This window comes from Pogoniulus pusillus, chromosome 19 (assembly GCF_015220805.1).
Source record: "Pogoniulus pusillus isolate bPogPus1 chromosome 19, bPogPus1.pri, whole genome shotgun sequence".
NCBI lineage: Eukaryota > Metazoa > Chordata > Aves > Piciformes > Lybiidae > Pogoniulus > Pogoniulus pusillus.
Genome location: NC_087282.1, coordinates 7381888 through 7396101, shown reverse-complemented (window position 1 = coordinate 7396101; position 14214 = coordinate 7381888). Strand labels below are relative to the sequence as shown.

General features: G+C 54.5%; 1 protein-coding gene across 2 annotated transcripts in view; it reads left to right on the top strand.

Annotated features, from left to right (window-relative positions):
* GPC3 (glypican 3) overlaps window positions 1-14214 on the top strand; it is a 192306-nt gene that overhangs the window by 106858 nt on the left and 71234 nt on the right. For both annotated transcript variants that reach the window (XM_064159110.1, XM_064159111.1), the window contains exons 4-5: window positions 3057-3190; window positions 4997-5122. In XM_064159110.1, coding sequence (XP_064015180.1) covers window positions 3057-3190; window positions 4997-5122 — 260 coding nt within the window. The remainder of the gene's footprint in view (window positions 1-3056; window positions 3191-4996; window positions 5123-14214) is intronic.

The following is a 14214-nucleotide window of genomic DNA, read 5'->3' as shown; positions in this document are numbered from 1 at the left end:
TTCATGTTGTGGCAGCCTGAGCAAACAACCTGTGCTGCTCTGATAATGAGGGAGGTGAGATGACTAATTTATTTGCTCACCCAGATGCTAGGTGTAGTAGAACAGAACTAACCTCTTCTCTTCACACATCAGATGCTTGTAGCCGTGGGCAGCGAGTGCGCCTTTGGCCCCCGGGGTGCAGCTAGCTGGGAGCTGAGCTGGCTGCTTTGCTTTGGTGCTGGGAAGATTAAGGAAGTGACTCCCTGATATTCTGGGATGGCATTCTGAGAGGTCCTGCACTGAGTGGGTGTTTTATGGGTATGTGGCTGGATGAAAGCCTTGGCCACTGCTCAAGGATCAAGTGGACCACTGCTTGCGAGAGTCCAGTGCAGAGCCACTGAGATGATGAAGGGAGTGGAACATCTCTGTTGTGAGGAGAGCCTGAGGGAGCTGGGCCTTGGAGCTTGGAGAAGAGGAGACTGAGGGGTGACCTCATGAACACTGCTAAGGATGTGCAGGGTGAGTGCCCAGAGGCTGGAGCCAGGCTCTGCTGGGTGATGCCCAGTGCCAGGACTAGGGGCAGTGATGGAAGTGGAGGCATAGGAAATGCCATGGAAACAGGAGGAGGATTTTTTTCCCTGTGAGGGTGACAGAAGCCTGGAACAGGCTGCCCAGAGGGGTTGTGGAGTCTCCCTCTCTGGAGCTATTCCAGACCTGCCTGTCTGTGTTCCTGTGTGACCTCTTGTAGGTGGTCCTGCTCTAGCAGGGGAGTTGGACTGGCTGAGCTTTGGAGGTCTCTTCCAGCCCCTGTGACATTCTGTGATCTGTGTGGCTGGTGGGATGAGGCTCAAGGAAAGGAGGAGTTGGAGGGGTTGTGGTGCTGGCAATTGCTGGAGCCCCCTTCACATCCCAGCAGGGATGAGTCATGGAATTGTTAAGGCTGGAAAAGAACTCTGAGGTCGGTAAGTCTAACTGTCAGCTCAGTGCCAGCTTGGTTACTAAACCATATCCCCAAGAGCCATGTCTGCACCCCCAGGGCTGGGGACTCCACCACCTCCCTGTGCAGCCTGCTCCAGCTCCTGCCTGCTCTTGCAGCAGACATTCTCCTAAGCTCCAACCTAAACCTCCCCTGGCACAGTTTGAGGCCATTTCCTCTCCTGCTGTCCCTTGTTAGTTGAGAGAAGACTCTAACCTCTTTCAGGGAGCTGTGGAGAGCAGTGAGGACTCCCCTCAGCCTCTCCCCCACAATAAACACCCCCAGTTTCCTCAGCTGCTCCTCACCAGCCTTGTTCTCCAGACTCTTTTACCACCTTTGTTCCCCTTCTTTGGACATCCCCCAGCACCTCAATGTCCTTCTTGGAGTGAGGGGCCCAAAAGTGACCTCAATATCCCAGGTGCAGCCTCAGCAGTAGCCAGACTTTCAGGAAGCACCTCCCCTCTGTAAAGTAGACCCCAAGACCTGGTTGTGTATCCTGAGGCAGCTCAGCATCTGCCTGGGCTGCTCTGGATATGCCCAGGGATGAGCATCATCCACATCACCACTAATAACAAAGCAGGAAGCACTGTGGCTCCAGCCCAGTCATACCATGGGAGGTCTTGATTAACAGAGCTTGGTTAATGACACAAATTAGCTCATTAGCATGTAGATAATTTGGTAACTGGCTCCAGCAGCAGGAGAAGGGATTCTAAATGCCTCATTAAATATCTCTCATGCAGCCACTGTCCCAAGACAGCCAGCAGGACCACAGCCGCTACTGCAGGCTCTGCTCTGGGTGAATTTGCAGCTGTTTCCTTCTCTGGGAGATCACCAAGGGACAAATGTCCTCCACAGGCACCACTGCTGCTGGGGAACTCCCCTTTTGGCCCACCCTGTACAGGACTGTTTGATCTGGCCAGGCTGGATCAATGAGCTGTGGTTCACTGTATGAAGTTTAACAAAGCCAAGTGCTGGGTCCTGTACCTGGGTCACAACAACCCCAGCAATGCTCCAGGCTTGGGGCAGTGTGGCTGGAAACTGCTCAGCAGGGAAAGACCTTGGGGTGCTGGTTGATAGGTGGCTGAATATGAGCCAGTGTGTGCCCAGGTGGGCAAGAAGGCCACCAGCATCCTGGCCTGGATCAGTAATAGTGTGGCCAGCAGGAGCAGGGGTAGATTGTCCACCTGGACTCAGCACTGGTGAGGTCACACCTTGAGTCCTGAGTTCAGTTTTGGGTCCTCACTCCAAGAAGGACATTGAGGGGCTGGAGCCTGTCCAGGGAAGGGTCTGGAGAACACAGCTGGGGAGAAGCAGCTGAGGGAGCTGGGGGTGTTTAGTGTGGAGGAGAGGAGGTTGAGGGGAGACTTCATTGCTCTCTACAGCTTCCTGAAAGGAGGTTGATGCGTGGAGGTTGTGCTCTTCTCCCTAGTATCAGGTGATAGCACAAGAGGCAATTCCTCAAGTTGCACCAGGGGAAGTTGAAGATGGATTGTAGGACAAAATGTCTTTGCAGGAGTGGTTGAGCACTGAAACAGGCTGCCCAGGGAGGTGGTGGAGTCTCCATCCCTTGAGGTGATCAAAACCCACACAGATGTGGCACTTTGGGTTTAGTGGGCATGGTGGTGTTGGGTTGATGGTTGACTTGATGATCTTAGAGGGTCTTTCCAACACTTACTGACTCTAGGTATGGGCTGGATGTGAGGAGGAAGTTGTTGTCAGAGAGAGTGATTGGCATTGGAATGGGCTGCCCAGGGAGGTGGTGGAGTGGCTGTGGCTGGAGGTGTTGAAGCCAAGCCTGGCTGGGGCACTTAGTGCCATGGTCTGGTTGGTTGGGCAGGGCTGGGTGCTAGGTTGGGCTGGCTGAGCTTGGAGCTCTCTTCCAACCTGCTTGATTCTATGATTCTAAGTCCAGTCTACATCTCCCCTGCTCCAGTTTCAAACCATTGTCCCTTGTCCTGTCACCACAGGCCCTTCTGAACAGTCCCTCCCCAACCTTCCTTTAGTTCCTCTTCAGATATTGAAATGCAGCTCTTAAGGTCTGCCCAGAACCTTCTGTTCTCCACGCTGAAGAGCTCCTCATGCTGTTGTTTGTGCTTTGCAGCTCAGCCGGTTGTGTGGCCACGCTCAGCAGAGGCAGCACCGCTCAGCTCCTTACCCTGAAGACCTCTTTGTTGCCAAGAAGGTCCTAAAAGTGGCTCACATGGAGCAAGAAGAGACTTTGTCGAGCAGGAGAAGGTAAGAATGAATGCTCAGGGTGAGTGGGATGGGCTTCAAGAGTGGCTGCCAGATCAGATGGCCCCATGGAGGCAGTTGGAAGAGCTCCTTAGATCCTTCACCCATAGAGCTGCAGCTGGATTTGAGTCTGAATTGCAGAGCTGCTCTGTGGCTGGCTCTGAAGTGCAGCAGGGTGTCTGCAGGTGTTTCCTCACCTAGGGCTTCTATGCTGGGGGGTTTTAACCTCTAAAACTGCCTCCTGCTTTTCATCTGTGTGTTGGAGATCATTTTTGCAGTGCACCAGGCAACTTGTTTGGGTTTCTTGGACGCTGCTCTAAGTGCCTGGGGTGCTCTCAGGAGTGGTTATAGGTGGAAATGGTTGCTCTAGCCAGGGGTGTTTTGGGGAGGAAGCTCTTCATAGAATCATAGGATGCTAGGGGTTGGAAGGCACCCAAAGAGATCATCAAGCCCAACCTCCCCTGCCAGAGCAGGACAATCCTATCTAACACAGGGCACACAGGAGCACATCCAGAGAGGCCTTGAAAGGCTCCAGAGAAGGAGACTCCACAGCCTCTCTGGGCAGCCTGTGCCAGTGCTCTGGGACCCTTACAGGAAAGAAGTTCCTCCTTGTGTTGAGCTGGAACCTCCTGTGCTGCAGCTTCCATCCATTGCTCCTTGTCCTATCCCAGGGAGCAGTGAGCAGAGCCTGTCCCCCCCACTCCTGGCAGCCCTCAGATATTTAGAAACATTGATCAAATCCCCTCTCAGTCTTCTCTTCTCCAGACTAAGCAGCCCCAGGCCCCTCAGCCTCTCCTCATCAGCCATGCCCCTGCAGAAGAGGAGGCTCAGGGCAGAGCTCATTGCTGTCTGCAGCTCCCTGAAGGGAGGCTGTAGCCAGGTGGGGTTGGGCTCTGCTGCCAGGCAAGGAGCAACAAAACAAGGGGACAGAGTCTGGAGTTGTGCCAGGGCAGGTCTAGGCTGGATGTTGTTAGGAAGTTGTTGTCAGAGAGAGTGATTGGCACTGGAATGGGCTGCCCAGGGAGGTGGTGGAGTCACCATGCCTGGAGGTGTTTAGAAGGAGGCTGGCTGGGGCACCTAGTGCCCTGGGTTGGTTAATGAGAAGGTGTTGGGTGCTAGGTTGGACTCGATGATCCTGGAGGTCTTTTCCAAGCTGGTTAATTCTGTGGCTCTGTGACATGGACCAGTTGGTCCTGCTCTATCCTGGCAGGCTGTGTTGTGGCGAAGTGAGGGAGGATTTGGGTGGCCCTGGGCCTCCTTGGCTCTGCCTGCATGGGCTGCCAGGCTGATCAGGGCAGAAACCTGCTCTTGGTGAGCAGAGAGGCAGAGCAGAGCCTCTGCCTTGGCTGGTGCTGGGATGGCTTCTCTGTGCTTCGCCTGCCCCCAGCTGGCAGCTGGGGACTTCATCTGGTGATGGGACCCCACCAGATCCCCAAGCAAAGAGGGGTGGAGGGAGCTGGGCTCCCCTCTGCACCCAAGCCTGCCTGAGCTTGCTGTGTCTGACAGCTGGGTGCTGCTGGGCACTCCTCTACAGCTGGCAGGGCATGGAGGGTGGAGGTCCCACTGCTGCGGGCACCACGGGATGCTCCTGGGAGTGCCCCAGCTCCAGGGGCTGATCCCTTCAGGGGAGGAAGGAAGCCAAAGAAATAACCTGCTGCTGACCCTAAGCCAGGAGTGCCTGAAGGCAGAACTGGGACTCATGGTTTGCACCCAGCTGCTTCCTTGATGTGTTTATGTGTCTCCCTTTGCTGGTTCAAGTGCACCAACCCCATTATCACCTTCTCTTTTCTTTGCTCCCCTCCCTTCCAGAGAACTCATCAGGAAGCTGAAGTTCCACAGCAGCTTTTACAGCAGCTTGCCAGAGTACATCTGCAGCCACAGCTCTGCTGTTCACAACGACACTCTCTGCTGGAACGGACAAGAAGTCGTGGAGAGGTGAATTGCATCTCCCTGCCCTTCCCTCAGCCCAGCACTGCTTCTCTGTTGTTAACCAGGCCACAGGAGCCTTCTGTGCCCAGGCCACTGCCCATTCCCTTAAGGAGCCTTTGGCAGCGTGGGTGCCCACCCCAGCTGCAGCTCAGATGGATGTGCAGTTAGCACGGAGAGCAGAAGTGGTTGTGTGCTGCCCTCCTCTGTGCTCTGCAGTGCAAAGCCTGCAGCTGGAGGGCTGCAGCAGCTCTGCTATGAGGACAAGCTACAAGAGTTGGGGCTCTGCAGCCTGGAGAAGAGAAGGCTTCAAGGAAACCTTGGAGTGGCCTTCCAGTATCTGAAAGGGGCTACAGCAGGGCTGGGGAGGGACTATTGACAAGGTCTGGTAGTGACAGCAGGAGGAGGAGGAATGGGTTTAAACGGGCAGAGGGGAGATTCAGCCTGCATGTTAAGGAGAAGCTCTTTGCAGTGAGGGTGGTGAGACACTGGCACAGGTTGCCCAGGGAGATTGTGGCTGTTCCCCTGGAATGGGTTGCCCAGATTGGTGGCTGAGGCCCCATCCCTGGAGGAGTTTAAGGCCAGGTTGGATGAGGCTCTGGGCAGCCTGATCTAGGGTAGGATGTCCCTGCCTGTAGCAGAGGGGTTGGAACTGGCTGCTCCTTGTGGTCCCTTCCAACCTTAATTGATTCTAAGGCCAGGTTGGATGAGGCCTTGAATGACTTGTTTTAGTTGGGGGTTGGAACTGGGTGAACTTTGAGGTCACTTCCAACCTAATCCACTCTATGACTGGTTCTGGACAGGGTAGGTTGGGAGTGGTGAGGCAGAAAGAAGAGCAGCAGCAGCTCAGGGTAGCTGTGCTTCTGTGGGAGGGTACACCACAGTACCAGGGCTACTGTGGGCACTGCCATTATGCTCTGTGTTGGGTTGGGGATGTCTTCAACCTGGCTTTCTGCAGTGATGGAAGAACAGCAGGGCTGGCATCCTCTATCCTAGCCAGGGAGTGCCAAGGATCCACCTTGCTGGGTTTCTCCTTTACCATGGCTCTATGCTGGAGGAGATCAGGGCCACTGAGCTCTGATGGTGCTGTAGCTGCCACCTTGACCATCTTCCAGCAGTGAGCCTTGCATGTCCTCTCTAGATGGAGACAACTCCGTCCCTGAAAGGCTTCTCAAAGCCTGGCACAGGCTGCCCAAGGAGGTAGTTGAATCCCCATCCCTGGAGGTGTTTCAAAGAGGCAGAGCTGTGGTGCTGAGGGCCATGGTTTAACCCCAGCCTTGGCAGAGTTAGAGAAGGGTTGGGCTCAGTGATCCTAAAAATCTTTTCCAACTGAGACAGCTCTATGACTTACACTCAGAGGGTCCAGCTCATGCCCTGGCTGCTTTTCCCTGCCCAACTCACCACTTCTGAAGATGTTTACAGAATCATTCAGGATGGAAAAGACCTTCGAGATCATCAAGAGCAATCTGTCACCCAGCACCTTCTAATTAACAAAACCATGGTGCTAAGTGCCTCATCCAGTCTCCTCTTAAACACTTCCAGGGGTGGAGACTCCACCACCTCCCCAGGCAGCACATTCCAATGCAAATCACTCTTGCTGTGAAGAACTTCTTCCTAACATCCAGCCTGAACCTGCCCTAGAGCAGCTTGAGGCTGTGTCCTCCCTGGTTGTGTGGGAGAGGAGACCAACCCCACCTGGCTACAACCTCCTTTCAGGTAGCTGTAGACAGCAATGAGCTCTGCCCTGAGCCTCCTCTCCTCCAGGCTAAACAATCCCTGCTCCCTCTCCATCCTTCTGTCTGGAGGCCCAGATGAACACAACACAAATCTCAGGAGTTCTCCTGCTGCACTGCTTAAGTCCTGGTGGACAGTGTGAGGTTAGTGATGGTGAGCAAATACAGGATGCATAGTGTGAAGGGAAAGGAAGAGTTAATGGCAACAGAGATTCTTCTGCCAAAAGTGCTTCTTGGGAAGGCTGAGGAATCACAGGCTCACAGGATGTTAGGGGTTGGAAGGGACCCAAGGAGATCATCCAGTCCAAGCCCCCTGCCAGAGCAGGACAATCCTATCTAACACAGGCACACAGGAACACATCCAGACAGGCCTTGGAAGGCTCCAGAGAAGGAGACTCCACAACCTCTCTGGGCAGCCTGTGCCAGGGCTCTGGGACCCTTACAGGAAAGATATTCCCCTTGTGTTGAGCTGGAACCTCCTGTGCTGCAGCTTCCATCCATTGCTCCTTGTCCTATCCCAGGGAGCAGTGAGCAGAGCCTGTCCCCCCCTTCCTGGCAGCCCTCAGATACTTAGAAACATTGATCAAATCCTCTCTCAGTCTTCTCTTCTCCAGACTAAGCAGCCCCAGGTTCCCTCAGCCTCTCCTTACCAGGCAGTGCTCCAGTCCCCTCATCATCCTCCTAGCCCTCTGCTGGACCCTCTCCAGCAGATCCCTGTCCCTCTGCAACTGGGGAGCCCAAACCTGAAGGCAGTATTCAAGAATAGGTCTCAGCAGGGCAGAGTAGAGGTGGAGGAGAACCTCCCTTGATCTGCTGGACACATCCTCCTAATACACCCCAGGATCCCTAATACACCAGGGCACATTGCTGTGCCATGGGGAGCTTGTTAGCCACCAAGTCCCTCTCCACAGGGCTGCTCTCCAGCAGATCACCTCCCAACCTGTACTGGTGGAGTTTATTATTCCTCCCCAGGTGCAGGACTCTGCACTTGTTGAGCTTCATCTGGTTCTTCTGTGGAATGTGGAAATAAACCTTGGGAATGTTACTTTATAATCCTACAGCCCTCTCCTCTACTCACCCTGCTTTGCAGCACATCCTTTGCTTATTAAGTGCTTTGCACAAGGGGAAGAAATAGAAACCAAATCACTAAGTGGCAAAATGTTGAGCTATTAATGATGACTTCTTGATCAGTAACCTCAGGTGGTAATTAGCCTGCACTTGCAATACTGGCCTGAAACTCTGAAAGGGACCAAAATAGCATCAAACTCTATTTTTGGCTGATGAATATTGCTGAAGCATCTAAGATTGAGGCCTAATAAAATGATTGTGGAAAAATGTATCCTAAACTCATAGAATGGTCTGGGGTTGGAAAGGGACCTCCAAAGCTCAGCCAGTCCAACCCCCTCTGCAGTCAGCAAGGGCGTCCACAATTAGATCAGGTTGCCCAGAGCCCTGTTGAGCTTCACCTTGACTATCTTCAGGGATGGGTTCCCAGCCACCTCTCTGGGCAACCTGTTCCAGTGTTCCACCACCCTCATCTGTTCCTGGCATCCAATCTAAATCTGCTCTGCTCTAGTTTGAAGTCATTGCCCTCATCCTGTCCCTGCAGGCCTTTGCAAACAGTCTCTCTCCATCCTTCTTGTAGCCACCTTCAGGTACTGGAATCATAGAGTCAAGCAGGTTGGAAGAGAGCTCCAAGCTCAGCCAGCCCAACCTAGCACCCAGCCCTGCCCAACCAACCAGACCATGGCACTAAGTGCCCCAGCCAGGCTTGGCTTCAACACCTCCAGTCACAGCCACTCCACCACCTCCCTGGGCAGCCCATTCCAATGCCAATCACTCTCTCTGACAACAGCTTCCTCCTACTATTAAGCCTATAGGCAGCAATTAGGTCTCCCCTAATAGCTTGGGGTTAATCAGTCTGGAGAAGAGCCTCATCTTCTCCAGGGTAACCAACCCCAGCTCCCTCTGCCTGTCCTTGTATCCTTGATCCATATGGATTTCTAGGAGCTCTGGGGTTCCTGTGCCAGAGTAAGGAGTTCAGTTGGAGAAAGAACTCTTTGATCAGTGTTGTCTCACTGACTGCTCCTTGTCAGTGCTAGGAAGGTGGCAGCTTTGTAGGGGTGGACCTAGGGTGCTTATGACACTTGACTGGGGCCATGCAGCCAGAGGGTCCAGCTCCTTGCTGACGCCGTGGCTGGATGAAGAGGCAGCAATGGGAAGGTTCTGAGTCCACATCCTCCTGCAAATTGAGGTTCAAGGTTATTTTGAGATGAGATTCATAGAACTGTTGAGGTTGGAAGAGACTTTTGAGAACATCAGGTCCAGCTGCTCACATAGAGCTCACAGTCTGACTGCTGCCACTAACCCATAGCCCTCAGCACCGCATCCATGCAGCTGTTAAACACCTCCAGGGATGGGGACTTCACCACCTGCCTGGGCAGCCTGTGCCAGTGCCTGACCACTCTTTCAGGAAAGACATTCTTCCTAGAATCCCACCTGAACCTCCCTTGACACAGCTCAAGGCTGTTTCCTCTTGTCCTGTCACTTGCTGCATGTGAGAAGAGACTGATCCTGACCTCACTCCAGCCTGCTTTCAGGGAGCTGTAGAGGGTAATGATGTCTCCCCTTCAGCCTCCTCTTCCCTCAGACATTGCTCATATCACTTAAGTTCAAGGCCCTTTGCCAGCCTCACTGCCCTTCTCTGGACACACTCTAGCTCTTCAGTGTCCTCCTTGTGGTGAGGAGCCCCAAACTGAACCTGGTATTTGAGTGCTGAGCAGAGGGGGGCGATCACATCTCGACATCTGCTGGCCACACCATTCCTGACACAAGCCAGGATGCCACTGGCCTTCCCTGTGAGGAGAGGCTGAGGGAGCTGGGGGTGTGCAGCCTGCAGCAGAGGAGGCTCAGGGCAGAGCTCATTGCTGCCTGCAGCCATCTGAAGGGAGGCTGTAGCCAGGTAGAGTTGGGGTCTGGTGCCAGGCAAGCAGCAAGAGAAGAAGGGGACAGAGTCTCAAGCTGTGCCAGGGGAGGTCTAGGCTGGATGTTGTTAGGAAGTTGTTGTCAGAGAGAGTGATTGGCATTGGAATGGGCTGCCCAGGGAGGTGGTGGAGTGGCCGTGGCTGGAGGTGTTGAAGCCAAGCCTGGCTGGGGCACTTAGTGCCATGGTCTGGTTGGTTGGGCAGGGCTGGGTGCTAGGTTGGTCTGGCTGAGCTTGGAGGTCTCCTCCAACATGCTTGATTCCATGATATGGAGCCAAACCCTACAGCTTCCCGGTGGCATCTCCTTCAGAGAGCCTGGGAGGGTTCCTGCAGCTCAGCAGCCTGTAAGGCAATGGAGTTCCCAAGGCAGCAGCTTTTTATTCCCAGTGTTTTCCCCAAGAGGGAGCCAAGCAGCTGCCGACTGCATAGGAGCTCTTGTGCCAGCTGCCCTGAGAACGTGCCTTAGGTGCTGGAGTGTTTCTGGTGTGGCTGTGAGCAGCTTTCCTGCTGCATTGATGTGCATTTGTTGGTCGTCAAATTCCATCCTGCTACTTTTTTGGGTAAGAAACTCGCTGCTTTTTTTCAATACCTTTGATTTGATTTCTGAGCATCGACCTGGTAAGTTGTGCCACACCTGTGACAGCTGCCAGAAGGAAGGGTCTGGTTTTACTCTGCTCTGGTGAGACCTCACCTGGAGTACTGTGTCCAGCTCTGGAGCCCTCGATGTAGGAAGGACAGGGACCTGATGGAGCAGGTCCAGAGGAGGGCAGGAAAATGCTTAGGGGGTTGGAGCCCCTCTTCTGGTGGATAGTAGTCTGAGGATGAGGCAGCAGTGTGCCCAGGTGGGCAGCAGAGCCAATGGCATCCTGGGCTGGCTGAGGAGCAGTGTGGGCAGCAGGACAAGGGAGGTTCTTGTGCCCCTGTGCTCAGCACTGCTCAGACCACCCCTGGAGTGTTGTGTCCAATTCTGGGCTCCTCCATTGCAGAGAGATGTTGAGGTGCTGGAAGGTGTCCAGAGAAGGGCAGCAAGACTGGGGAGAGGCCTGGAACACAAAAACCCTGTGAGGAGAGGCTGAGGGAGCTGGGGGTGTGCAGCCTGGAGAAGAGGAGGCTCAGGACAGAGCTCATTGCTGTCTGCAGCTGCCTGAAGGGAGGCTGTAGCCAGGTGGGGTTGGGCTCTGCTGCCAGGCAAGCAGCAACAGAAGAAGGGGACACAGCCTCAAGATGTGCCAGGGGAGGTCTAGGCTGGATGTTGTTAGGAAGTTGTTGTCAGAGAGAGTGATTGGCATTGGAATGGGCTGCCCAGGGAGTTGCTGTGCCTGGCGGTGTTGAAGCCAAGGCTGGCTGGGGCACTTAGTGCCATGGTCTGGTTGGTTGGGCAGGGCTGGGTGCTAGGTTGGGCTGGCTGAGCTTGGAGCTCTCTTCCAACCTGCTTGATTCTATGACCTGGGAGGAAAGGGTAGGGTATATGTCTCTAAGCTGCCTTCCTGGAGAAGAGAAGGCTGAGAGGGGATCTGATCAATGCTTACAGCTAGTTTGAGTGGCTGTGAAGCAGGTGGGGCCAGGCTCTATTCAATGGTGCCCAGTGATAGGACGAGGGGCAATGGAGATGCTGGGGTGCAGGCACTTCTGCTTCAACAAGAGGAAGAACCTCTTTGATGTGAGAGTACTGCAGCCCTGGAGCAGGCTGCCCAGAGAGGTTGTGAAGTCTCCTTGTCTGGAGACTTTCAAACCCCACCTGGGGGTGTTCCTGTGAGTTGATCCTGCTTTGGTAGGGACTCAATCTCCAGAGGTCCCTTCCAGCCCTCACCATTCTGTGATTCTATGCTCTCAGTCACTGCAGAGCTCACAATTCCTCAGTCAATTTACACCAGCAGCAGCTCTGAGCAAGCTGCTTCAAAAGCAACCAGAAGGATCCAACACTCTCAGCAGGGAGTGTTCTCAGTTAAGTCAAAAGGAGCCATTTTCTGCTGAGTTTCCAAATATCAACACTTTGCAGTCTGGTCTCACCACCCAGAGGGCCCTCTGAGAGCCTGCTGTAGCATCTCCCTGCCAAATGGAAGTGCTGCCTCTTCCCAACCACACTCCAGGACCTGCTGCAGCCAGGGGTGCATGCTGCAGATGTTAGCTGGGTTGTAAATGTGAAGTCTCAGGTAAGCATCTGGCTGTGGCAGCTGAGACTGTGAGAAAGAAGAGCAACACATGCAATATTCACAGCAGAACAATGGGAGTTTGTAGGACAGCAGCCAGGAAGAAAGGGACCTAGGGGTACCGGCAGAGAGTAGTTGAAGGTGAGGCAGCAGTGTGCCCAGGTGGGCAGCAGAGCCAATGGCATCCTGGGCTGGCTCAGGAGCAGTGTGGGCAGCAGGACAAGGGAGGTTCTTGTGCCCCTGTGCTCAGCACTGCTCAGGCCACAGCTTGAGTGCTGTGTCCAGTTCTGGGCTCCTCAGTTCAAGAGAGATGTTGAGGTGCTGGAAGGTGTTGAGAGAAGGGCAGCAAGGCTGGGGAGGGGCCTGGAGCACAGCCCTGTGAGGAGAGGCTGAGGGAGCTGGGGGTGTGCAGCCTGCAGCAGAGGAGGCTCAGGGCAGAGCTCATTGCTGTCTGCAGCTCATTGCTGCAGGGAGGCTGTAGCCAGGTGGGGTTGGGCTCTGCTGCCAGGCAAGCAGCAACAGAAGAAGGGGTCACAGTCTTCATTGCCCTTCTCTAGACACCTTCCAGCACCTCAACATCTGTCTTGAATTGAGGAGCCTTCTCTTCTCCAGACTAAGCAGGCCCCAGGTCCCTCAGCCTCTCCTCATCAGGCAGTGCCCTCCAGTCCTCTCATCATCCTTGCAGCCCTCTGCTGGACCCTCTCCAGCAGGTCCCTGACCCTCTTCAACTGGGGAGCCCAAAACTGAAGCATCAGCAGAGCTGGGCTGGTGGCAGCAGCAGCTTCCCACAGGATGGTGCTGAGAAAAGACCTGGGGATGCTGGTCAACAGCCAGCTGAAGATGAGCCAGTGTGTGCCCAAGTGGCTAAGAAGAGCAGCAGCATCCTGGCCTGGATCACCAGTAGTGTGACCAGCAGGACCAAGGAAGGGATTGTCCACTTGTACTCAGCACTGGTGAGATCACAGCTTGAGTCTTGAGTTCAGTTTTGGGCCACTCATTGCAAGGACTTTCAGGGGCTGCAGCATGCCCAGAGAAGGGCAAGGAGACTGTGAAGGGTCTGGAGAAGAGGGTTGGGGAGGAGCAGCTGAGAGAACTGGAGGTGTTTAGTGTGGAGAAGAGGAGGTTGAGGGGCAGACCTCATTGCTCTCTACAGCTCCCTGAAAGGAGGCTGGAGTGAGGTGGGAGATGCTCCATTCCTCTCAACATCTTTATAGCCTCTGCTGGACTGTGCCCAGTAGTTCCCTGTCTCTCTTGAATTTGGAAGCCCAGGACTGGACACAATAGTCTGGTTGTGGCCTCCCTAGCACAAAGCAGAGAAGGAGGAGACCCTCCCCTGACCTGCTGGCCACACTTGTCTCGCTTGGGCTGTGCCAGGTTCTGGCAGCCTGCGCTCAGCCTGGCAGCTCTTGGAGGTGAGAACATGCTGTGCTTGCAGAGTGCTGCAGCCCATCAGAGGAGCTGTGCTGAATTCCCACAGCCTGCAGCTCCAGAAGGCCCCAGTGTGCTCTGTGCTGCTGCTGTGGCTGCCAGCAGTTGGTGGTGGCAGCCTCTTGCTCTGGACCTGAAGCTGGGTTTGAGGTTGGTAGGGACCTGCTTGTGTCACATCCTGAGCCTTGAGCTGTTACCCAGGTACTGAGCATGCAAATGTCTTCCTCCAAAGGCAGGCTTGAAGCAGTCCCTCTGTCCCTCACTGTTACCACTCTCACCAGCTTGGCCACTCCACAGAGAATTTCTGTTTCTTTCCTAATGCCAATGAAAAAGCTGAGCCCAGGCTTGGCCACCCTCCTGTGCAGAGCTGCATTTGGACATGTCTCTGCCAGCTCCTGGTCTGCTTTATGGGTATGTTGAATCCCCATCCCTGCAGGTGTTGGAAAGAGGCAGAGATGTGGTGCTGAGGGCCATGGTTTAGCACCAGCCCTGGTAGAGTTGGGGAATGGTTGAACTCAGTGATGTGAAAGGCCTTTTCCAGCCCAAACCATTCTGTGTTCCTATGCCAGCTCACACCTTCTCCCTGTGACCATGGTGCTGTAGGGAGGTGGTTCCTGTGGTGCTGGGTTTTGGTGAGCTGGCATGGAGGCAGCACAGCATCACAGAACATCAGAGGCTGGAAGGGACCTCCACAGCTCACCCAGTCCAACTCCCCTGCCAGAGCAGGGGCACCTAGAGCAGATCACACAGGAACACAGCCAGGCAGGTCTGGAATAGCTCCAGAGAAGGAGACTCCACAACCCCTC